The sequence below is a fragment of the Lactuca serriola genome, chromosome 8 (genome assembly GCF_051521515.1).
Source record: "Lactuca serriola cultivar US96UC23 chromosome 8, Lser_US96UC23_V15, whole genome shotgun sequence".
NCBI lineage: Eukaryota > Viridiplantae > Streptophyta > Magnoliopsida > Asterales > Asteraceae > Lactuca > Lactuca serriola.
In genome coordinates, this window is record NC_136415.1 from 257941373 (window position 1) to 257969034 (window position 27662).

General features: G+C 40.0%; 1 protein-coding gene across 1 annotated transcript; it reads left to right on the forward strand.

Moving 5' to 3' along the window:
* The first annotated feature begins 332 nt into the window (after positions 1-332).
* LOC145068051 (uncharacterized) lies at positions 333-27592 on the forward strand. The gene is made up of 2 exons (XM_079015046.1): positions 333-943; positions 27568-27592. Exons 1-2 carry the CDS (start codon positions 333-335, stop codon positions 27590-27592), a joined length of 636 nt encoding a protein of 211 aa, XP_078871172.1.
* Positions 27593-27662: the final 70 nt, after the last annotated feature.

A 27662-nucleotide genomic window follows, 5' to 3' on the forward strand; every position in this document is an offset into this window, starting at 1 on the left:
AACCCCAACAATTTTGTTATAAAATAGGACTTCAGATAAAAGTTTGTCCCTTATTTCCTTTTGTATCTGTAATCGGAGACCTCTAGGTAGGTCAAATTTTCCAAACAAGAAGCGTAATGTAACACACCTCAGGTGTGACCTATATATATATAAATATGAAGTACTTCTTTGTATAACTCTCGGAACTTATGGGTTTAAGAAAAATTGTTGTACCTACTTTAAAACCATAAACTAAAGTCAAAACAAATTACAAGATACAACTAACTCTCTAGTACTCGAGCGTTAATTCATTTGAAACTCATAATCTTTATTATCATTTCTCTACCAGAAGCATGCCTCCTAGTAAAACACCGCGCAAAAACCCAGCTGCAACACCACCTCCACCACCCCCTCCAACTATGGATACATCAATGTTCCAAGCCGCCGTAACAACCACTGTAACCGCAACAATGGCACAAATCAGTAACAACGGGTCAGGCGGAGGAACAAACAGCTCTACAAATTGCTTAAACCAGGGCCGTTCAGGGGAATGTAGTTATAAGGACTTCACCAACAGCAAACCTATTCCCTTCAGTGGAACTGGAGGAGTAATGGCTCTATCCCAATGGATAGAGAAAACGGAAGCTGTGTTCGAGATTTGCGCGTGCCCCGAAGAAAGCAAGGTGAAATTCGCCGCTTATACTTTCTCCGAGCGATCCCTAACGTGGTGGAACGGCCACGTCAAGGCACTAACCTTAACGGTGGCGAACTCCATGGGTTGGGAAAACCTGAAAAGAATGTTTCTACAAGAGTACTGCCCCCGAGGTGAGATCCAAAAGCTCGAGCAGGAACTGTGGGATCTTAAGATGGTAGGCTCGGACATTACAGGCTATGCCAACAGGTTTAGTGACTTGACGATACTTTGTCCAGGAATGATGACCCTGGAAGGACAGAAGGTGGAAAGGTATATCTGGGGACTATCACCCCAACTTCGAGGAAGTGTGTTAGCCTCCAAACCCACGACGTTCGAAAGCGCCAAGGAGCTGGCACAATCCCTCGTCGACCATGGTGTCTGTCAGAATGTCGCAACCACAGTCATCGAAGCAACCAAAGGAAGCAGCAACCACAATAACAGTACCAACAACAACAACAACAAGAAGAAGTTCTGGAATAAGAGGAAAGATCAAACTTCACAAGAACCTTCAAAGAAACAAATGGTGGCGGTCCATGCCGCTACTACCCCCACTGCAACCCCTGCTACCCCTGCGCCAACAAAACAATATGCTGGGAACCTGCCCAAGTGCAGCAAATGCAACTACCATCACCACGGTAATTGCCGCGAGATGCACTGTAAGAACTGTGAAAGGAAAGGGCACACAGCCCGTTTCTGTAAAGCACCAGTACGACCAATCACTCAAGTTCCTGGTACTGGAGTAAGCCAGGAATGTTATGGGTGCGGAGAAACTGGGCACTTCAAGAGGAATTGTCCCAAAGAAAGGAATGCTGGCGGTGTGGGGAGAGTGCTGGCAATAGGGCAGAATGAAGCAATAGCAGACCCCACGGTGGTTACGGGTACGTTTCTCCTCGACAACATTTATGCATGCATACTCTTTGACTGCGGTGCGGTGAGAAGTTTTGTGAGTCATAAATTCAAACACCTACTTAGTCAAAAACCCCAACCACTCAATAAAATATTCACTGTAGAAATGGCAAACGGTAAAATGGAAAACGCAAGCGACTTGTACGTAGGATGCACACTAAATTTAAACGAGCACTTGTTTCGAGTCGATCTTTTGCCCATTTCAATAAGAAGTTTCGATGTCATTATCGGTATGGACTGGTTGAGCCTTCACCATGCCGATATACTTTGTCACGAAAGGGCCGTTCGCCTAAATCTGCCAAACGGCGAAACTCTTGTCATTTATGGTGACAAACCTAGTTCAAATTTACAAATCATTTCCTGTATTAAAGCACAAAAATATATTCGCAAAGAATATCATGCCTTTCTAGCCCACGTAGTAGACAAGAAACGAGAATCGAAAAACATTAAAGACATTCCGGAAGTCTGCAACTTCTCAGACATCTTCCCAGAAGATCTTTCAGGAATCCCACCAGAACGTCAAGTCGAGTTCAGAATCGACTTAATCCCCGGAGCTACTCCAGTAGCAATGTTGCCTTACCGTTTAGCCCCAGTCGAGATGCAGGAACTGTCCAGTCAATTAAACGAGCTGCTGCGCAAAGGCTTCATCAGGCCGAGCTTCTCACCATGGGGAGCACCAGTCCTATTCGTGAAAAAGAAGGACGGATCCTTTCGCATGTGCATCGATTATCGGGAGCTAAACAAACTTACGATCAAGAACCGATATCCCCTGCCATGCATAGATGATCTGTTCGACCAACTGTAGGGAGCAAGCTACTTCTCAAAGATCGATCTAAGATCTGGTTATCACCAACTGCGAGTACTGGAAGGAGACATCCCCAAAACGGCTTTCCGAACACGCTATGGTCACTACGAGTTTGTAGTAACGCCCTTTGGATTGACAAATGCTCCAGCGGTGTTCATGAACTTGATGAACCGAGTATGTCGTCCCTTCCTGGATAAATTCGTGATCGTGTTCATAGATGATATACTCATCTATTCTAGAAGCCAGGAAGAACACAACCAACACCTCCGCCAAGTTTTGGAAACGTTAAGGGCAGAGAAGCTTTACGCAAAATTTTCCAAGTGCGAATTTTGGATTCGGGAAGTGGATTTCCTAGGACATGTAGTAAGCAAGGAGGGGATACACGTGGATCCTTCTAAGATCAAGGCGATAGAAAGTGACGACTCCAAGAACCCCTACAGAAATCCGGCAATTTTTGGGACTCGCCGGGTATTACCGAAGATTCATACAAGATTTCTCCAAGATTGCCAATCCCCTCACCACCCTAACTCAGAAGAGTGTGACCTTCGACCGGGGAGAAAAACAAGACACCACATTTCAAACGCTAAAGCGAGCCTTATGTAGTGCGCCCATCCTAACCTTGCCGGAAGGAACGGAGGACTTGGTAGTCTATTGCGATGCATCAAACCAAGGACTTGGGTGTGTCCTAATGCAATGAGGGAAGGTCATCGCCTACGCCTCAAGGCAACTAAAGACGCACGAAGTGAACTACACAACGCACGATCTTGAGCTAGGAGCAGTCGTCTTCGCCCTAAAGATATGGAGGCACTACCTCTATGGCACGAAATGTACAATCTTCACCGATCATAAAAGCCTCCAACATATCCTCAACCAGAAAGAACTCAACATGAGACAGAGACGATGGGTAGAACTACTAAGTGATTACGAATGCGAAATTCGATATCACCCCGGGAAGGCTAATGTAGTGGCTGATGCACTCAGCCGGAAGGAATACTCGGGTCGCCGGGTGAAGTCCCTAACTATGACGATCCATTCACGCCTGTCCACGCAAATCAAGGAAGCTCAAATAGAAGCCTTGAAATCCGAAAATGCGACAAGAGAAGCCTTAAGGGGAATGGATAAGAACCTCGAGGTCAAGAGTGATGGGGTTTGTTATTTCATGAATCGAATCTAGACACCGAAGTTTGGTGGATTCAGAGAAATCGTCATGGACGAAGCCCATAAGACGCGATACTCCATACACCCCTGCTCCGATAAGATGTATCTCGACCTCAAGAAGTTGTACTGGTGGCCGAACATGAAAGCTAAAATTGCTACCTACGTGAGTAAATGTCTGACGTACGCCAAGGTCAAGGTAGAATACCAAAAGCCCTCGGGATTGTTGCAACAACCAGAAATACCCGAATAGAAGTGGGAATGGATAACCATGGATTTCGTAACCAAACTACCCAGGACGGCAAGCGGACTGAACACTATCTGGGTGATCGTCGACAGGTTAACTAAATCAGCGCATTTCCTACCGATCAAAGAGACGGATAAATTGGAGAAGCTAACAAGGACATACCTTAGAGAAATTGTACGACTGCACGGTGTGCCCATATCCATTATCTCGGACTGAGATAGTAGGTTCACCTCAAGGTTCTGGCATTCGCTACAAAAAGCTTTGGGGACAAGACTAGACATGAGTACCGAGTTATCTTTATCACTCAAAGTACGAAAAATACTAATGCACTGCAACTCTGGAAACTTTTCGAACCATTTATAGAAAATATTGGATTTTCTGAAAACCTCATTTACCGATTTGCTACCAAAAAAGATATACTTTTCAACACAAAACACTCATGAACTCACCAACTTAATTGTTGACACTTTTTCAAAACCACTTGTATTTCTCAGGGAACCAGTAATATAGGTAACCATCAGCTTTTGAATAAGGAATGCTAAGGATGTTTACTATTACATTCATATCATCATATTGTAATATTCTTTTGAAAATATGTATAACACAACAATACATGTTTTTATTATATATATGATGGATGTGTACTTTCTTTACGAATATTCAATTGTTATGATACTACGTGAAGTCATCCACCCCCGAATGTTTCCGCCATTCTGGTTTGGGGGTGTGACAATGTCCCTCAAAGCCTTGGAACTCAACCTAGGAACTACCATGACATGTTTAGACCACAAATCATAAAGAAACAAAGGGTGAAAGTGAGTTCACGGCTAAGGAAGTTCTTGGGCCGTGAACTCCATTTTTAGATGCCAAAACACCTTAAAAGCCTTCCTTAAGCCAAGAGACTAATTTAGACATGTACCCTAATGAGTTTAGGACTTGAAAACAACCTTAGAACACCAAGAGTAAGGTGTTCACGGCCCAAGAAGTTCCAGGGCCGTGAACTCAAAACAATAGTGCCAAATGGTGCTATAAACTCTTCTAAGCCTTGTACACTATCATAAGTTTAGTTCCTAGTTAAATTAGGGACTTGAAAACATCACAAACACCCTCCCAAGGGAGATTACAGCCCTAATCTCCAAGGGATTGGTCCTAAGGCCGTGAACTCCTAAAAGGAGTTAAAAGGAAGCCCAAATACTTGTTTAAGCCTTGAAGCACTTCATCACTTAAGTTGTAATAATTCTAAGCTTCATTTAGTGACCTATTAGAGAGTTTATGGACAGGAGTTTACTCCCCTGGGCTGTAAACTCCAACACACATGGTCTTTAGACCATAAACCTCCGTATGAGGTCTTGCACTCCTTTGTTGCAACCCATTTGCCTCCTAGCACATGACCAAAGTGTTTTCCTCGCATTAGGATGTTTATACATGTTTAATTAATGTTATAATCACTAATTGTTTATATACATATGTCTTCATATGTAATTAGGACTATTGTGTGTGTCTAAAGTCTTCACTTGACACCTAACAGTCCTACCGCTTCAGTTCATCCGTATCACCCACAACAGGTGAGTTCATACCCCTGAATCAACGTTTTAACTGTTTTTAAATGTTTTATTGGGGGGGGGGGGATACAAGTAGAATTATGCTAATTATTATATCAATCACTTGTGATTAATAAGCAGCATTCAAATGATTGGCTACTCATTAGCCGTTTTACCAAACATTTTCCTTCAAATATTTTTCATAAACATTTTATGTGTTTAAAACTCTTTATTACAGTGTACATATTACTCTCTATGTTACATTTCAAACTTATTTACAATTGTGTTTCAAACAAATGTTTCTTTATACTAAACTGTTTTATTAAACCCATGCCTTCAAACCGTTTTATAGATTGACATCAAGTCGATCTATTCTTAGATAATAATTATGTTAAAAGGTTTTACAAAACTTATTTTATGATTTTATATTAGCAATTGCATTCCTATATATGTATAGATATATAAGGAATGTTTAAAAGATTTAGGAAGGCTATCCACCCTATTTCCTTTTACTCGATTTGGATGTGGTCTGGTGGGATACCGGGTATCCGTCCGAAGGTTGTTTAAATATTAATTATATATCATATGTACATATATAGTCATAAAGGCCCTTCCAGTTCATCCAATGCCCTTGGATAGCAAGGGTATACATCCATGTCCATACGTACCAGTTAGATTACTAGTAAACTACCATATGGGTAGTTTAGGAAGATACTAGAACTATTACTAGAACGTGATATCATACAATGAGTCAGTTCATTAATGAGTCAATACTTGCTAGATAGAGAGAGAACACACATTACAGCTAGCACACGTAGAACATTATAGTACATTACTATACTATTACATAGATATGTTTACATGATCACACTTACATGAGTACACTTACATGATCACACTTACATGAGTACACTTACATGATCACACTTACATGGGTACGCTTACATATACATAGGACAGACGTCACTAGGTGATATAGCATGGAACAAGTTCAGGATCAAACTATACAGATGTATCACAATGCAATTGTGATAGTTATATCGGGTATACATGATCATAGTAATGTGGATGTGTCACGTAGTGCAGATATGCATGGGCGTGTAAAGGTCTCAAAATCCCTTTGACAGGGGAGCATATAGCCTGGGATCTCGCCATCACATTATACCTTATGCCTCAAATAAGGCAGTTGAGTACCGATGTAGTTATTTATTACAAATGCTACAGTACTTAGAAGAATTACCCTAGACTTGAGGTAATTTGTACGGTTGTAGTTCGACACTACACCATAGTACTATTTCTTTTTCCCATTACATTCACTTCGTGAACATTCACACGACGAACGGTAATGTAGAAACTATATTTGTGGTTAATGATAGTCAAACTTGGGAAAATAGACACTCTTACAAGAGACACACACACAGACACTAGATGCCTTGGTAGAAGGCTACATTCAGAGCAGTTAGGTCTTGGTAGAAGACTACATTCAGAGCAGTTAGGTCTTGGTAGAAGACTCCCTTTTATAGTAGTAGGAATCATAGGGATTTCTAGGATTTTTCAAAAGTTTATAGTTGTTTTACAAACATTTTCATACTTACAGTTCATATACATTTTTATACTTACAGTTCATATACATTTTCAATACTACAGTTCATATACATACAAATACTTACGTACAAATTAAGACACTAAAATACTTATGATCTCACCAGCTTTAAAGCTGATACTCTCTTTCAAAATAACTTGTATCCTCAGGTCAACCATAGACAGGTACCGATGCAAGGTTCAGGGAAGATGGTGCTCGTTCAAGAAGCATCTTTCATTTTGTTTATACTTTAGTGTCTATTATAATTTGACAGAACACACTTGTATTAAAATTATATTATTAATGCAATGGATGATGTTGTTGCTTGTTTACTACTTTACATTGTTGTGATACTGTACATGACGTCCTCCGCCCCAGAACGTTTCCGCCGTTCTCGGTTTTGGGGTGTGACAGATTGGTATCAGAGCATTATTTATAGTGAATTAAGTATATCAACCCATAAAAGATATACAAACTATAAATACAATGGGATTAAAAATACTCTGACCAAGAGTTTATACTTTAAATAATTAAATATTTAATTAAGTATACATGCTGCATTCATACAAAAATCAGTGTCACTAGGACAGTACAAAAGAATTATGATTGTTGGGCAACACAGGTGGACTTAGAGACATATAGTCAAAATTGGGAAGATATAGCCTGATCACCTATATTATGCGAAGGTTGACTAGCATGTGCCTAAGTGTAGTTGTGTGCTTGCAACAAGTCTAAAATCTTACCAACCCTACCACAATGAGAACAGTAGAACATAACATTAAACTTAAAATACTATAAGAGTATTTGGTGTTACTATAAAGTACTTTATACTTGAGAACTAAAACGGGATCTTCCTTACTAAGTTGATAGTTGCTAAGTGGATACACTAAGGCTATATGTAATTAGGATGTTATAGACTTAGAATCTGTGAAAATTTTACTTTCCCCCTATTCTGTGCGAATTTGGAGTTAAGATCACTTATTCGAAGGCCTATCATGTTTCGATTACATATAACTGGTATGCACTTCACAAATAGCGATGTAACTAATGTATATTTTCTAAATAATTATCTAGATAGTTCGTCTACTAATTATTTTCTTACCCCAATTCTCGTGTGGATAACATGGCTGGACTCCATCCCCACGACAACTAGTACCTTCCGAACGAAGTCATTGTTGGATGGTTTGGAGAAGAACCAAAGAATGATCATCCTATCCCTATGAATGACCACCATGATGAAGACCTTTCGGACGGTGCTAACTCCGAACCTGAGGTTGAGTACCTACCACAGGAAGCTCCCGTTCCAATTCCTAACCCTCGTCCGACTTTTCATGGCCCGACGCCTCCATGGGTGGAATGCTTGGAAACATGGAGCCAAGGACAAGATCAGCACATGCCATTTGATGGTGACCGAAGCTTTTATGTCCTGAGCAATGGGGGCTCAACAGACAGAATCTTGCCAATCTCGGTCCGCAGAGTGGCCCGAAATGAGATTCAAGGCAGGACATCCCTACATCAGATCACTAAAGTTGTCGCCGATGCGAGAATGCATACCCTCCGCACCATTCGTCTAGAAGATGCTCGTGAGAGATCTGAGAGAAACCATGAAACCCTGCTACAAGCACTAGCTTAATCCCGAGCCGAAGTCATAAAACTTCGTGTACGCCAGAGAGTGTACGAAAGGGACCTACTTGATATGGAACGTCAACTGGCTGAATTGAGAGTTCACCAGAGGGACGACCGTCGCTAGTAGTAGATGCTTTACTTTAATGACCTTGTTAAAAGGAATCGTTTTTCTATCTATGCCCTATGTGTCATTTTCTATGAAACTATCTTGTACTGTAAGTACTTTTGGTTAGGTCTTTATGCTGTCAAGAACTATCTTCTCTGGATATGATGTAAGACCTTTTACAAGGTCATTTTCCTGAATATTATGTCCTTAATATCAAAGATATCTACAGTCGGCTAACTCCTGTGTCATTCTATATTCAAGTACTCTTATCATACTTTCATTGGAGTCTATCTGAAACATGCTTTAGTCAAGTCATTGGACTATAGTAATTTAACTCCGAAGACATTTCCATGTCTCTTTTAGTGGTTGGATCATGTTATTCGCCAACCATCGATACCTCGGCTTGAACAACAAACGTCTTGAGACCATTCTATGAACTTACTTCTACTTATTACTAGGACTGCATCATAGGGATGTAGGTCAACCCTTCATGAACACACTTCCAATCCGTACTAGGACTGCATCATAGGGATGTAGGTTAAACTGTCAAAAACATACTCTTACTCTTTGATTGAGCAATCGCCGTACACCTAAGGTAAACCAGAATCGCTCACAAAATCCTTATCTTTCGTGTTATAGATTCATGTCGTCATCAGGAAGCAATCAGTCGAACAACGAAACCTCTGCCTTTCCTATGGATGCTGCTACCTTCCAAATCGCAGTTACAGCTGCCGTGATGGCTGCCGTAACCGCTGTCCTTGCGCACCATAGCGCTATCAGCACAATCAATGCTGATGATGGGATTGAAGTTTCCAATCGTGGTATCCATCCAGGAAGTCGCCAAACAGTAACAGTCACAGGCTCGCAAAGCCGAAAGACAGAGAACAAGAAACGAAGACGTCAAGCCCAGAAAGAATGCAAGAAATCCCAAAAACTTGCCAGGCAACAACAGCAAGTTGAAACCTCTGCCATCCCCATACCGAGTAGACCATATAAAGGAACACTCCCGAAGTGCAACCGGTGCAACTACCACCACAAGGGAATTTTCCGAGCCTGGCAATGCAATAATTGCAACAAGATGGGGGCACATTGCTCGTTTCTGTAGAACTACCTCCACCACTAGAGCAAGCCTAGTTTGCTATAGTTGTGGTGAGGTAGGGCACTATTACAGAAATTTTCCAAAAGAAAAGATCAACGAAAGCAACCGTGTCCCCATGACTCCCACTCGACACTTCACTTCCACCACCAATGTTGGTGATGTCCATATATGTCACCAATGCGGTGAAATAGGACACCTCAAGAAGGATTGCCCGATAGCGAAGAACTCGGGTGCAGATGGGAAGATTCTCAGGATCACAGCCGCGAGAGAACCTGCTCCGGAACCCACGTTAATGTAATTTAGGCGTTTCGTTGTAACAGACTTATAAACCATCCAAAACTAGTGCAACTAGAGTCTTACTTTTGTGAGATCCTGTCTGTATAGGTATTCTCATGCTGCATATACTTGTCTTTTGTAGTATACCTTATTTGCAGGAATAGCCTTGTAGTAAGTCTAAAGTACTGTAACTCTGTGGATGGTTGCACGGTTGTGTTTGTGTGTAACGCTTTATGTTCATATCTAATGTCTTTAATTTTCCTTATGATTCCGACATTATCATACAACTAGGTTCGATTTGAATCCACACCATACCAGCTTCATAAGTACATCTCTTTATCAGTAAACGTCTTTTTAGCGAAACCGTCTTATCAGAACACCAAAGTACTCATGCGTGGAGTACCTCTTAGTTCATCTATTTTCCGAAAAAACTCCCCGAAGTACCACTCGTACAGTACGTCAAGCTCAATCCAAAGATCCATACGGTTGATCTATCACTGAGGAATGTATACATAAGGGTAATATATAATCAAGGTTCTACAGATTTAGAATTGATGATTCCACTTTAACTTCTTTTTCCTCGATGCGATGTGAGCTTAAAGAAGAATCAGTTATTCGACTATCTTTTCAATCTTAGTTATATACGACTCGTATACACGAGATTGTGATCGTTGAACCATGTATGAATTCTAATATGAATTTCAGGACGGAGAACTGCCCAAGCTTACAAGTAATCGCATCGTCATACGAACCAACTTATGTTGGGTAGCGTAGCATTTTTGATGTATTGCGTCCATTGGGCTCGGTTATTAGTCCAATTTTTGTAACTCCGGTTTGGGCCTGTCCAACCGAGAGCTGATAGGGTTTAATATAAATATATATGCTTGCATGCATATTAGGTTAACATTTGAGAAAACGATAGAAAAGATTATTACGATAGATCAGAGATTTATTTCTTCATCGTTCCTGTAAACCCTAAATCCTCTACAGTGGAAGTTCTTTATCGAGCTCTGCTGAGGATTGTTGATCAATCATTCGACATACTTCGATCCATACTTGTGCTATTTACAGTTTTCGTATTCATTATTTTACCTGTTATAAGATCTAATCGATCTTCAAGTTAGTTTTTAACTCATCAATTGGTATCAGAGCAGGAGGCTGTGTAATTCATACACTTCTTTTCTATGAAAAAGGTTTCGATTAGGGTTATTCAGCATTTACTGATATTTATTGAGCTGTCATTCCATAATTGACGTAACTCGGTATTTATTGTTTTGCCCTAATTTAATACATTACAAGTCTGATCTTTTAACAGGTTATACGATCAAGCATGGACGAGTCGCAATCGAATCCCATTAATATTTCGAACAACATTGGATCAACAACGAAGATTCCCATCCTTTACACCCATGATTATGAAGTCTGGGCACATCACTTTGAAGACTATGTTATAGGATCTGAGGATAATGGATACCTCATCTGGGAAGCAATCGTTTCTGGACCCTTTGCTCATTCAACAACTTCAAGGATTATTAAAACTCAGAAGGAGTATAATGATCTTTTGAAAGACGTTAAAGATATTGCTCAAGACGAAAAAGATAAATTTCATTGCAATATCAAAGCATTGAGATTAATCAGATTTGCTCTTCAGTCTGATACTTTCAGGATGGTGAGTTCATGCACAACTGTAAAAGAAATATGGGACAGGCTACGAGAATTGTACTCTACGGACGAAGATCTTGAACACTCCATTCAAACCTTACTCTTGTCTGAGTTTGGTGAATTCAAGCAGGGAGCCGAAGAGACCGTGACTCAAACGTTCGATCACTTCAATCATCTTCTTAGCAAGATGATTAAACATGACATTGAAAGGAAGCTAATTGAGCAGAAGGTTACGTTTTTGAACGGCCTCAGATCTGAGTGGAGAGCTGTTGTGTCCACAGTTAAAGCGCATGAGCAATTCAAATCCTACTCTTTAACGAAACTGGTGGGCATCCTGAAATCTCAAGAAAAGATAGTGTTACAGGAGAAAAGTGTGGTCTCAAGCTTGGGTTCGTTGGCTCTTTTGCTCAAAAGCAAAGCGGTGATGGAAGAAGACCTCAACTTGGAGGACTATGACCTCACTTCGGAAGACTATGCTATGATGGTGTCAAACCCCAAGAGGTTCATCAAGAAAAGATTTCCCATAAATAAGAATAGAAATTTGCAGGGAAGTTATAGTTCTGAAAAGGTCAAAGATGAACCGAAGGCAGAAGAATCAAAGAAGGAACCGAAAGCTGAAGGAGATTCGGGAGTGAGCTGCTATTACTGTGGAGGAAAGAACCACTATGCAAAAGATTGCGTCCTCAAGAAAATGGCAGAAAAGGATGACGAAAAAGATGAAGAAGCTTTGTTGCAGAGAAAGCTGGATGAGATCAGGAAGAAGAAATCTACTGCTAACCCTTCTATGAATGCTTTAATTGTGCAGGGTTCGGTAGCGGATAATGAGTTCGGTGGCGTGGAGGTCTGGTCAACCGACTCTGAGGATGATGAAGTAAGGAAGCCTTCTCATGGAAAGGCTTATGTGGCGAAAGAAGAGAGCAGTGGTGGAAAATGCTTGATGGTGTCCGACGTATCTCAGATGAGGGGATACAACACAGATGGTGGGAATGAAGACACGAAGGAGCAACAGAATTTGTGCTTTACAGCTAAACCGCTCAGCGTGCAGTTCAACGAGCTTGATGAACTGATCAAGAAGGTACAATCCGTTTTTGTTTCATTCAAAGTCCCACAATGCTCATACGAAAAAGAATTAAAAAGTGTTAATTCAAGAATCACTCGTCTAGACAGTAGTTTAAGTCAAACTCGAGTCACCAATTCTAACCTGACTGACCAATTAAGCAGGGTGTCTTCGAAGAGTGAGGAACGGAGGATGTGGATCGAATTGAAGGAGTTGGAGTTAATCAAAACAAAAGATGAAAACATTTATTTACAAAGAGACAATTTAAAGCTTTTAAAAAAAAAAGAAATGTTTTTTGTTTGATTGCTAAACGTCTTTACACTAATATCACTCAGCTTCATTTGGATTGTGAAATAGGACAAAAGATTCATCGCATGATTTTACCTTTCCTTGAGTTTAAGGAGGATGAAATTGATGCTGAAGCATATAATTGTGAAAGTGTTATTTCATCTGAGGATGTTAATCCGACGTATATGTATGGACTAGACAAAATCAAATCTTTCATAAAGTCCAAGGACCATAAGGACATGCTTAAAAACCTTTTGGATGAAAATGATAAACTGAAACTAAGGACCGAAACCATACAAAAATTTGACTCATTGAATGCCAACTTGAGCTCAGAAAATAAAATTGATGTTGAAAATGCATCTGAGCTTAATGAGGACGACAATATGAGTGAAATTTCTGTAGAGGACACAGTTGACTGTTCAGAATTTGTCAAAAGTGAACCCGAAAACCACAAAAATCTCATTTCAGAAAATTCAGTGGAGTTTGCTCGTTTGTCCCAACAAAAGTCCTCGATCCTTGCAGAAAAGGCAGTAGTATATCAAAAGGTTAGAACTACTCCAAATCAGGTGTATAAGGTCACAGGCGTAACCGAACATCAGACCGCTGAACTCACAACCATTGTAAACGAAGACAATGCTGATGGCTGCGACGAGTTCTTCTGGTCAGCTCCCATTGATAATGCTGATGAAACGGTAGGTCTGTCTGAAAGGACCTCATGGAAAAGCAAAGGCAAATATGTGCCAGAACCCTTAAATAAGCCTGATAGCTTCGATGTGCCAAGTACTAGTGGTACAAAAGATGTTCCTCAAGAAAAAGGAATTCCTGCAAAAGAAGTCACTCCTCCAAGTGAAACATCATCAGTTCAGAGTGAACTAGCTAAAGGAAAACAGAAACCAAAATCTAATATTCATCATCAACCGAAGCAGATGAGAAATCAAAAACAACAAAGGAATCAGAGATACAAGAAGAATCTCTCTGAAAGAAAACAGTTTTGGCAATCTCAGAATGCCTATTTCTCACAAGAGAGCAATAACAACCGAAAGCAGAGGTTCGGTTCAGAGAATGACTTCAACCGAAAGCAAAGGTTCGGTTCAGGGAACAACATCAACCGAAAGCAAAGGTTCGGTTCGGAGAACAAAAGAGATCAAAATTCTAGGGTCGGTCCCACTAATGATCAAAAGCAAAAGGGTCACCTAGAATCTCCAGTCAAGAAATCATCTCAGTCTAGGCTCTCTCATTCTAACTCTTCTAATTCTTCAAACTCTTCTAATTCCTCTCAACCGCATTCTAAATTCAATTCTGTTCACTCTCAAAAACCTCAATCATCAACTGAACTAAAAGGAAAACAGAAGGTCTCAGCAGTTAAACCAGAGTCCAAACCAAAAGCTATGAATCCCAATAAAATTAAGGTTTTCACCATCAAAAAGAAAGATGAAACAACACTAATAAAAATAACATATCTTGTTGACATCTCTCTTACTATTCCTGTTCCCGTGAAAGGCTCACGTGGACCCAAGAAACTTTGGGTTCCTAAATCTGCTTAATTTTTGCAGGTTATCAGTGACGAGCAATTTGACGAAGAATGGTACATTGACAGTGGCTGCTCGCGTCACATGACAGGAAGGAAGGAAGAGCTAAGGGAATACATGTCTCTTTCAAACGGTGGAAATGTCAAGTTCGGGAACAACTCCTTCGGCACCATAAAAGGCTATGGAATGATTACAAACGGTGATTTCACGATTAGGAAGGTTGCTTATGTGGAAGGACTACAACATAACCTCATCAGCGTGTCTCAGCTTGTTGGAGGTACCGGTCTCAAAGTTTCATTCGACGATGAGGGTTCTGAAATAATTGAGAAGAAGACGAAAAGATTTATTCTCAAATCGGAGCGTAAAGGTGAAATGCTTCCCCTAAACCTCAAACCCATCAAAGGAAACCCAGCTATCTGCTTGTTATCCAAGGCACAATTTGACGAAAGCTGGTTGTGGCACCGAAGGCTCTCTCATCTCAACTTTAAAGATATCAACAAACTTGTCACTGGAGGTCATGTTCGAGGTCTTCCACTGCTCAAGTACGATAGAGAACATTTGTGTGCTGCATGTGAAATGGGGAAGCAGAGTCGTCAAAGTTATCCATCTATAATAAACACTAAAGTTGTTGAACCACTAGAATTACTTCACATTGATTTGTGTGGTCCATCATCTATCGAAAGTATCGGTGGTAGCAAGTACATTCTTGTTATTGTTGATGACTTTTCGCGTTTTACATGGGTGTTCTTTCTGAAGCGACTCACAAGCTAAAGGTGTTCATCAAGCAGATTGAAGTACAGCTGAAGAAAGTCGTTCGCAACATCAGGAGCGACAATGGACTGGAATTCAAGAATAAAGAATTTGAAGAATTCTTGGCAGAAAAAGGAATCAGTCACAACTTCTCAGCTCCCTACACTCCTCAACAAAACGGAATTGTCGAAAGACGAAACCGATCTTTGTGTGAAGCAGCCCGAACCTTGCTAAGTTTCGCTTCCTTACCCTTATATTTTTGGGATGATGCTATTTCTGCTACTTGTTTTACACATAACAGGTCATATCTCAATAAGCGCTTCACTCTCACTCCTTATGAGATCATCAACAACAGGAAGCCAAATGTCAAGTTTTTCCATGTGTTCGGTTCACGGTGTTTCATATTCAATTCTAAAGAACACCGCAACAAGTTTGATGTCAAAGCCGACGAAGGGATATTTCTGGGCTATTCTGTTACTTCTAAAGCGTACAGGGTATTAAACAAGCATTCGAGGAAAATAGAAGAAACCTATTATGTGACTTTTGATGATAGCTATGTCAAAAAGTTAAAGGCCAACGAAGACACAGCTGGAGAAATCTTTCCTCAAACTGGCCAAGTCACAGCCTCAATCGCTAACCTATTTGAAAAGTTCGTGGAATTATTTGATGAACCAGAGAAGGCCTCTCTCTCAGAAGCCAGCGCAGCTGACAACAAGGTAGATCATTTGAAGCAACTTGTCGAAGATGCTGCAAAGAGAATGAATGAAGGAGGATCAAGTTCTGACGACCCTCCACAACACAATGCTTCAGTCGAGAGGGAGGATCCGCCATCATCATCACTGCCGAGCTCACATGTTGAGGGGGAGAACAGTTCTCAAGCTGCTCCCGAACGTACTTTATCAACTGAAAGTACCACACCAACCGAAAGTGCCTCACCACCCGAAGGTGCGTCAACACCCGAAAGCTCAGCACCAGCAGAAACCTCTGTAGCACAAGACACTCAAGACATTCCTGAAAGCTTATCTGTCGAGGGGGAGCATGCCGATATGCTTTATGACGATGAAAGTCCATCCGAACCAGAAGAGATGATAAACACTGAATTGGATCCAACCTTTGATCCAAACTACCCTCCTCTCGTCAAATGGACCTGAGATCATCCTGTCTCTCAAGTTGTTGGGGATGTATCTGAAAAAGTTCTGACCCGATCTCAACTCAAGGCAAAACAAACTTCCTTGTTTTCAAAAGTAGAATTCTGTATGTTTAACTCCTTTGTCTCAAAAGTTGAACCGAAGACAGTTAACACTGCTCTTGATCACTCCGATTGGGTTCAAGCTATGCAAGACGAACTGAATGAATTCGAAAGGAACAAAGTTTGGCGACTAATTCCAACTCCTCCAGATGCCTCAATTGTTGGTCTCAAATGGGTCTTTCGGAACAAAATGGACAAAGAAGAGAACATGATACGAAACAAAGCACGTCTGGTAGTGAAAGGATACTGTCAGGAGGAAGGAATTGACTATGAAGAGACTTTCGCTCTTGTTGCTAGGCTAGAATCAGTTAGAATCTTTCTTGCATATGCTGCACACAAAAACTTTGAAGTCTACCTAATGGATGTCAAGTGTGCTTTTCTCAATGGAGAACTTGAAGAAACAGTGTATGTGGAGCAACCTCCTGGATTCGTAAATGAAAGGTATCCTAATCATTGTTATATTTTGGACAAAGCCGTGTATGGTCTGAAACAAGCTCCGAGAGCCTGGTATGAAACGCTGACAAAGTTTTTAAAGATGTCCAAATTCAAACAAGGTTCGGTTGACCCAACCTTCTTTCGTAAGAAGGAAGGTAACCACCTTATGATTGTTTAAATTTACGTCGATGATATCATCTTTGGCTCTACGAATCCCAGCTTAACGGCTGAATTCAGAAAGCTAATGGAGACTAAATTTGAAATGAGCTCAATGGGTCCAATTAACCTTTTCCTTGGTTTAAATATTAGACAGGGACCCGAAGGCATCTTTATTAATCAGGAAGCTTACACGAAGACTCTCCTTGCAAAATACGGCATGATGGGAGATTCAAAGGTCAAAGTTCCAATGGCATTCGGCACCAAGCTCACTCCATCCTTGGATTAACTGGCAGTTGATATTACGCTTTATCGCCAGATGATCCGTTCTTTGATGTATCTAACTGCTAGCAGGCCTGACATGATGTTCTCTGTTTGTTACTGTGCTAGATTTCAGGCGAACCCACGCGAACCTCACATGCTTGTAGTAAAGAACATTCTACGATATCTCAAGCGAACTACCTCTTTAGGTCTGTGGTATCCTTCCAACTCAGGCTTCTTCGTTCAAGCCTACTCAGATGCAGACCTTGGAGGTTGTGGACTAGACAGAAAAAGCACCACTAGAGGCTGCCAATTCCTTGACGGGAAGTTGGTTAGCTGGCAATCAAAGAAACAAACGTGTGTGTCTTTGTCTACAGCTGAAGCAGAATACATTGCAGCTGCATCCTGTACTTTTCAAGTGATTTGGATCCAGAGTCAACTTCGAGACTATGGACTCAATATGAAAAAGATTCCACTATATTGTGACTCTGAAAGTGCAATTAGGATCTGTCATAACCCAGTGCAACACTCCAAGACTAAGCACATAGTACTGAGGTATCACTTCATTAAAGATCATGTGGAAGATGGAAACGTTGAAATTCACTTTGTTAGAACCACTTATCAACTGGCTGATGTCTTCACCAAAGCCCTTCCTGAACCGTCGTTCAACAAAATTCTACAAGGGCTAGGTATGATGGAATCAGAGTCAGTACCACAAACTGATGGGTTTTAGCCATAAGAACTTTCCTATGTGCACATGCAAAACCCTAATGCTCGGATCTAGGCTTTCTAATAAACATGCATTGAATCCAAGTCTTCTAATGACTAATTAGGTTAAATAACAACATTGAAACAGATCTAGAATCATACCTTTGAGTTCCTTGTGGATCTTGAGGTCTTGGAGCTTCTAGAGTCACAAATGTCACTCCTCTAATGGCTTACAAACACCAATAGCAATAAGAATGATTTAGGAGAGAGGAGAGGGGAGGAATTTCGACAAGAGGTTCCTTGCTTTAGGAGATGTGTCGAATTCCATCAGCCATAAGGTCTATTTATACTTGTAGACTCCTTAAGGGTTACAATCTAAACCCTAATTGGATAATCTTCTCTTAAGGCTATCCAAATCCATTCCTAGATAACTCTAATGGACGATTTTAGCTATCCTATAGCCTCTAGAATCCGTCCATAGCATATCCAAATGGATTTACAGTCTAAAGCTTAACTATCAAACAATTGACAGTTTATACCCCTTTATTTAATTAATCTCTTTAAGTCACCAAATTAATTCTAATTAATTCTATGACTTATATTAATCAAATAACAAATATATTATTCATTATATTATTCCCATAATATATTAATAATATTTACTCTCTCTTATTAAATCATCCTATCAAGTTGCTATGGTGAAGGCAACCCAAAAGGACCATGCACAACCGGATCAAATACTTGCCTAATATAGTTACAGCCTTAGACACTATTCCAACAGTCTCCCACTTGGATAAGTCTAGTAACTATACAAGTACAATTCGGTTTGCAATCGTAGCTCTCAAAGACGCTGTCAACTCTGATCTAATTAATCTTGTCCTTTAGATAAGGGAACGTACAGTCCTCTGTTAGATATCATGCTGACAATCCTATGGAATGGTTAGTCCAGCATTTTGGTTTCTTGATCTCTGATTTATTTGACATAGAACTTAATCGAACACATCAATTCAGTTCTGACCGGGCCCGGCACATAAGTCAAATCAAATCATCGAGCGGCCGAGATATCGCTTTTACCTTCTTAGATAAAATTCACAGATAAACTTCGACTTATATGCATTCACTTATTCATTAACCAACTATACACAACAATGCGTTTTATAACACCGAGTTACTGATGCGTTTTCGCATTATCAATGTACAACCAATTAACAAATAATAAACCATATATCTAGGTTTTAAGACTATATGATATTATCGTCTTGCGATCACCCTTTTATATCTTATTCCATAAGGTGATTCCAGCAAGCGCGGGTTTATTCCAATGCTCAAAACTAGTTCATAAGCACTCATGAACGTTGCAGCAACCCTTTGCTATGTCTAACACCATTTAGACATTCTACACACCAATTCATGACAATCTTCATTCATATCTACTTCCAACATATGAACGATTGTGGACAATTTGAACAATTCGATTATTCCTAATAAACTCAATTATTCTGGAAGTCAAAACATGCAAAGTGAAACAATAGCTAAACAATTAACATAAGATAGTAACATTACTCATAAATAAAACTCCTTTATTTATTCATCAAATGTCAATTACATTTATCTATTACACGTTTCTAACACTATCTAATCTACGCTAATATCATCCTTCAGCCCAATACTCCTAGCATGCTGTAAGTGCTTAACCCTACTCAGTCCCTTCGTAAGCGGATCTGCTGGGTTATCTTCTGATGATATCCTCTTCACTACGAGTTGTCCTTCTTCTACACGATGTCTAATGAAGTGATATTTTCTGTCGATATGTCTCGATCTACCATGATCCCTCGGTTCCTTGGTTAAGGCAACCGCACCTTCGTTATCACAGAAAATCTCTACTGGCTCCTTTATGGCAGGTACAACTCCAAGATCACCGATGAAGTTCTTTAGCCATATTGCCTCCTTCGACGCTTCGCTCGCTGCAATATACTCTGATTCACACCTTGAATCAACTACGGTTTCTTACTTGGAACTCTTCCATGTCACTGCTCCTCCATTTAGGGTAAAGACCCAGCCCGACTGCGAACGATAGTTGTCCCTGTCGGTCTGAAAGCTGGCGTCACTATACCCTCGCACCTTCAAGTCATCACTCCCTCCGAGGACTAAGAACCATTCCTTCATCCTCCGAAGGTACTTAAGGATATTCTTCACCGCAATCCAATGTGCTTTGCCAGGATTCCCTTGATATCTGCTAACCATGCTCAAAGCGAAGGCTACATCAAGGCGAGTACCAGTCATAGCGTACATGATTGAGCCAACTGCGGAAGCGTATGGTACTCGGCTCATTTCTGCTATCTCAGCTTCGGTACTCGGACTTTGAGTCTTACTCAACTTGGCATTACTTTGTATCGGTAGTTCTCCCTTCTTTGAGTTTTCCATACTAAAACGTTTTAGTACTCTCTCTAAGTAAGTATTCTGACTAAGTCCAATTAGTCTCTTACTTCTTTCTCTTACTATCCTTATTCCCAAAATGTAAGAAGCCTCTCCGAGGTCCTTCATAGCGAAGCACTTCCCGAGCCAGGACTTAACCTCCTGCAGAATCGGGATGTCGTTTCCTATGAGTAATATGTCATCGACATATAGAACGAGGAAGCTTACTATACTCCCACTGGCTTTGACATATACACAAGACTCGTCTTCGCTTCGTACAAATCCAAACTCTTTGACTTTCTCATCGAAGCAAAGATTCCATCTGCGAGACGCTTGCTTAAGTCCATAAATGGACTTCTCAAGCTTACACACTCTATTCGGATGCTTCAGATCCACAAACCCCTCGGGCTGAGCCATGTAAACATCCTCAGCCAACTTCCCATTAAGGAAAGCGGTCTTGACATCCATTTGCCAAATCTCATAATCATGAAATGCGGCAATTGCTAGCATCACTCTAATAGATTTAATCTTCGCAACTGGTGAAAAGGTCTCATCATAGTCAACTCCGGGAGTTTGAGTAAAGCCCTTCGCAACCAATCGCGCTTTATATGTGTGCACGTTTCCATCCACATCGGTCTTCTTCTTGAAGATCCATTTGCACCCAACGGTCTTACGTCCGGGCACATAATCAACCAAATTCCAAACTTGGTTATCATACATGGATTGGATCTCGCTATCCATTGCCTCTTTCCATTTCGCAGACTCCAGGCCTGCCATGGCTTCCTTATAGCTATTAGGTTCATCAAGATTTATTAGTGTACCATCACTAATATACGTGTCCCCTTCGGTAGTAATATGAAAACCATAAAACTGGGGTAGAACTCTAACTCTATCGAAACGTCTAAGAGGTAAGGATTCGTCAATCGGTTCAACTGGAGTTTCCTCCTCGGGTTGAGCGCCAGCGGTAGAGGTTCCTTCATCTATCGACTCTTGAATCTCTTCAAGTTCGATTTGCCTCCCACTGTCTCCTTGGCTTATGAGTTCTCGCTCTCGGAAAACTCCTCTCCTCGCAACGAAGACCACATTGTCCTTCGGTCTATAGAAGAGATATCCAAAGGATGTCTGCGGGTAGCCGATGAAAATACATCGCTCACTTCGAGGTTCAAGCTTGTCGTGAGTATCTCGTCTTACGAAAGCCTCGCAACCCTCAAACCTTGATATGTGCCAACGAGGGAGCTTTAACTGTCCACATCTCGTGAGGTGTTTTGGCAACCTTCTTAGTAGGTACTCGGTTAAGGATATGGGCGGCAGTCTCTAAGGCATACCCCCAAAAAGAGATAGGTAGTGAAGCACGACTCATCATAGAGCGAACCATATCCAATAAGGTTCGATTACGCCTTTCTGCCACACCATTCAACTGCGGTGTCCTAGGAGGCGTCAATTGCGAAACTATTCCACACTCCTTGAGATAATCGTGGAATTCAAGACTTAGGTACTCTCCTCCTCGATCGGATCGAAGCATCTTGATTTTCCTGCCCAATTGATTCTCCACTTCATTCTTGAACTCTTTGAACTTTTCAAAGGTTTCTGACTTTTGCTTGATTAAGTAGATATACCCATATCTACTATAGTCATCGGTAAAAGTCACGTAGAAGCGGTTCCCATCCTTCGTGGTTGATCTAAACGGTCCACATACATCGGTATGTATTAGGTCCAATAGACCTTCGCCCCTTTCACATGTACTCGTGAAGGGTGACTTAGTCATCTTTCCAAGCAAACAAGACTCGCATGTGTCATCTTCCCTAAGGTTGAATGACTCCAACACTCCATCCTTTTGGAGTTGGGCTATGCGTTTCTTGTTGACATGTCCAAGACGACAATGCCACAAGGATGCTTTATCCATACTAGTGGAAGAATCAATATTCAAAACATCATTTCCTAAGTTATCAACAATCATAACAGTCTCATATATTCCATTACATGGTATAGCTTCAAAGTAAAAGACACCATTTAGATAAGCTAAAATAGAACCATTCTCATTATTAAAAGAAAGTCTAAATCCTTGTCTATACAAACCATGAAATGAAATGATGTTTCTAGCCATTTCTGGCGAATAGCAACAATTGTTCAAATCTAAAACCAAACTATTCCTAAGCACTAAAGAATACACTCCAATCTTGGTCACAGGCGACGATCTTCTGTTCCCCATGATTAGATTGATCCTTCCTTGCTCCACATCCCTACTTCTTCTTAGTCCCTACACATTAGAACAAATGTGATAACCACAACCGGTATCAAGGACCCAATAAATAGCATGATTAGAATCGTTAGATTTGATTGTGTATATACTTGCGAAAGATGGCTTGATCTTTCCCTCTTTGATTGCTTGCAGGTAATCTGGGCAGCTTCTCTTCCAATGTCCTATCTTGTGGCAGTGGTGGCACTCTACCTCCTTCGGGTTAGAGCAGGGCTTAGCGGGATCAACTTTGGTCCCACTAGAAGAGGCACCATCTCGGGCTTTTGCCTTGCGATAGTTCTTCGATGAAGCTTTCCTCTTCTTTCCCTTCCCTTGACCAATAGCCAAGACAGGAGCAGCGGGCGGATTGGGAGTAGGTGCAACAGACTTGTCCTTGAAGTTGCTCTCAGCGACTCTCAAGAGACCTTGGATTTTGCTTAGGGTGACCTCTTCTTTGTTCATGTGGTAGGTCATCCTGAACTGGTTGTACATCGGAGGCAAAGAGTGAAGCACCATGTCGATCGCCAAGTCTTCACCGAAGTCAACATTTAACTTGCGAAGGCGGTCGACATACCTTTGCATCTTTTGCAAGTGCACGGTAAGAGATTCTCCGTGACCCATCTTTGCGGAAATCATGTTAGTGAAAATCTCATACCGCTCTTGTCTCGCGTTTTGGTGGTACCTCTCCAATAAGTCTTGGTGCATCTCGTACGGGTACATGTCCTCGTAGGACTTTTGGAATTCGGAGTTCATGGTGGCGATCATGATGCAATGTACCTTCGTTGCATCTCGCTCATGAGTTTCAAAGGCGGTGATTTCGGCTGGAGTAGCGATTTCGGTGTTGATTTTCTCGAGCTTCTCATCAAGGACATACTCCTTGTCCTCATAGCGAGCAATCGTGCGAATGTATCTTATCCATTCGCTAAAGTTCGTTCCATCGAAGGTGACCTTTTGGCAAAGGCTCATCAACGTGAAAGAACTAGCAGCAGCGTTGTTTGCGTTCGACATCCATAATTAGAAAAGGACAAAGATAGATTAGAATAAGAATCCCTAATTATCACCCAATAAGAAAAATTAGGGCTAGGATCCAACAATAACATTTACATATTAGAGAAGGGATGCCGTAATCTAACATGCAAATAAATTGAAGGTAAGTGAATGACGATTCACTAATTCTCCATCACAAAAACCTAAACTATTAGTCCTAAGTGTTTTTGAGAATTCCTAGGTTCGGATGAGATTCATTGAAACTATTCAATGGCATGTTTAAATCTCGATATGCCCCTCTTGTTTGTGACTGGGATGCCGAGGATCACAAAGCGGGTGTGAACAACCATGCAAATTCACATGGTGCCTTCATTGTAACGATCACCTATTCGATGTGCCGGTAAACCACACACGCTCCATCGAACTATGATATACAATGAATCACCCTTTGCCACCTTCGCTTAGAACCAATTAGTGTGCCGGTAAACCACACACGCTCCACTAACATCTTAGCAAGGTGCAAAGTGTAATTTCATGGGATTGCATCAATTCACTTTTCCTAAAGTAACTAGGATTGGGAAATTTTAAAAAAATATGTGTAGTTACTTTATATTTCTTATTATACTTTTAATGAGAGGATGAGGTTGCCCTATCCTACCCGTTCGGCTAACGACCCTCCACCAATCAAGCAAGTGGTGGGTGTGAGTGTACACCCATTAAGCGCCATTTTATAGGCCGCAACCTTATACCCACCTTATAGATTGGCTTCGTGAATGAGGCCTACTAACGGTAAGACTAGCATTTAGTTATACATATATATATATATATATATATATATATATATATATATATATATATTATACTAGTAATATCATATTAGTATAGGGTTGTATTTTAAAACTTTTAAAATCTAGGGTTTTGAAATTTAAGTTGTCTAAATTAAACTTTTAATCACAAATATAAATTTCAAAACTTGAGGGCAAGTTTTAAACATTTAAAACATGGAGGATCAAATAACAAATAATTTCAATTAACAATTAATATCCTAATTATCTATATTTGATTTATTCAAGATTTCTTTTGAGATAATTATCAAAATAATCAAAATAATTAATTAATTATCATATAAGGAAATTAAATATTTTATTATAAGATAAATATCTTTAATTAGATCAAGATTGCAGTTATATTTATCATAAAAACGAATTAACATTGATCTAATTAGTTTATGGAAAGTTTAGATAAGATAATTACAAAGAAATCCCGAATCTGGCCATTCCTGACGCCTGGACTCGCCGAGTGCACAAGGGGACTCGCCGAGTCAGGCCTACTCGCCGAGTCCACCTTGGGACTCGCCGAGTCAGTGACTCAGAAACCTAAAAATCGAATTTTGCAGGTTTGTTTCAGTTAATCAAGCAACAATTTAAAGAAAACCAAGCTAGGCTCTGTTACCACTGATGGGTTTTAGCCATAAGAACTTTCCTATGTGCGCATGCAAAACCCTAATGCTCGGATCAAGGCTTTCTAACAAACATGCATTGAATCCAAGTCTTCTAATGACTAATTAGGTTAAATAACAACATTGAAACAGATCTAGAATCATACCTTTGAGTTCCTTGTTGATCTTGAGGTCTTGGAGCTTCTAGAGTCACAAATGTCACTCCTCTAATGGCTTACAAACACCAATAGCAATAAGAATGATTTAGGAGAGAGGAGAGGGGAGGAATTTCGACCAGAGGTTCCTTGCTTTAGGAGATGTGTCGAATTCCATCAGCCATAGGGTCTATTTATACTTGTAGACTCCTTAAGGGTTACAATCTAAACCCTAATTGGATAATCTTCTCTTATGGCTATCCAAATCCATTCCTAGATAACTCTAATGGACGATTTTAGCTATCCTATAGCCTCTAGAATCCGTCCATAGCATATCCAAATGGATTTATAGTCTAAAGCTTAACTATCAAACAATCGACATTTTATACCCCTTTATTTAATTAATCTCTTTAAGTCACCAAATTAATTCTAATTAATTCTATGACTTATATTAATCAAATAACAAATATATTATTCATTATATTATTCCCATAATATATTCATAATATTTACTCTCTCTTATTAAATCATCCTATCAAGTTGCTATGGTGAAGGCAACCCAAAATGACTATGCACAACCGGATCAAATACTTGCCTAATATAGTTACAGCCTTAGACACTATTCCAACACAAACTACCTCTCAAACACAAACGTAAGAAGCGAAATAGACCGAACGTTCGGTTTCGGTTGGTTCATCTGCCTCTCGCTCATCAACTAAAGGTAGTTTTCTTGGTTGTAAATTTCATGTATAATTGTTCCTATTACATTTCTCTTATTGTCAAAAGCATTTCCTTTTTGAAAACCTAATTTCTTCAGTAACCGAAATCAACCGAAGGTTCGGGTTCGGTTTTCCAAAATTTTTCAAAACCGAAATCAACCGAATGCTCGGGTTCGGTTTTCCAAAAGTTTTCAAAACCGAAATCATCCGAAGGTTTGGGTTCGGTTTTCCAAAATTTTTCAAAACCGAAATCAACCGAACGCTCGGGTTCGGTTTTCCAAAATTTTACAAAACCGAAATCAACCGAACGCCTGGGTTTGGTTTTCCAAAATTTTTCAAAACCGAAACCAACTGAACGCTCGGGTTCAGTTCCAAAGTTTTTTTTTTCTCAAAGTTTTTTTATTTTTTTATTTTATTTCTCAGTCTTATTTTTTTATTTCCTTTATCATTTTTTTAATATCAAAAAATTCCAAAAATATTTCTTTTCTTCTAATATCATAAACTCCAAAAATATTTTGTTCTTTATTTGCTTTTTGTCTTTAATTTTATTTGTGTGTTCGTTCGTTTATGGGGAAATTGTTGAAATAGTTAAGTGTCCCTAGAAGCATGCTGCTGTATGTGCCCAAAGCCTCATCAGATTCTGAATAAAAGCCTTAATGACTTGGTATACACAAACCTTGTCTTCCCAATTAGGCTATCACATTTATTCTAATCATGAGCAACCTAACTCTCTTCTCACATGAGATAAGAGTTTTCTGCTTGGTCCTATTTTTCACAGCAGAGGTACTTTGATTTCTTACACCATCTCTATTACATTTCTCCATTAAATTCGTTTCACAAACATAACCCTTGAGACTGTTAGACATTACCACTGAGGTTTATGGTTACTCCAAAACTGCGTTTATGATCTTAGTTTCGTGCCACTACGAGCTGAGTGAAACCCAAAATTCAATACCCAATCTGAATTGACGGTGAACAATTAATTTGCTCTAGTTTTCACTACTGAATTGACGGACATATCTTCATGAAATCTCAAGTTTTTATTTTGTGTGATTCCTATGAAATTGTTGAAAACCATAACATTTCTTCCCTTGGGATCCAGTTTTTAATTTTCTGTTGAGATTTTATATTTCCCAGCCACTTTAAAATATTTCCCAATGTACTTGTTCAACAGACTACACCGGTCTCACAAGTACTTTGTTCACTTTCTATCTTATTTCAGGATTAGGACTATTGAATCAAAGCTAAGCCACCCTAAAAAGCTTAATTAAAAGAAGCCTTTCAACACTTCTTAATAAGTGTTTGATCGTTATTCAACGGGAAACCACACTAACACTTTAAGGTCTCTCTTGACTTTGAAGGAAGAGATTCGTGCCCGGGATCATTTGTTTCGTGTCTTTATTGACATCACAATTTTTCCTAAAAAGAATTGCTTTATTTCTTATCTTTTACACACTTAGCACGAAAATCTTTGATTTTCCAAAATTCTGGTTTTAATAATTACAGGCTTTTTCATTGGATTGGTGGTTGATTATAAGTTGTGGTCATTTTTAATCCACTTGGGCGTATTATTCAAAAGATGTCGTTACACTTTAAAGGGA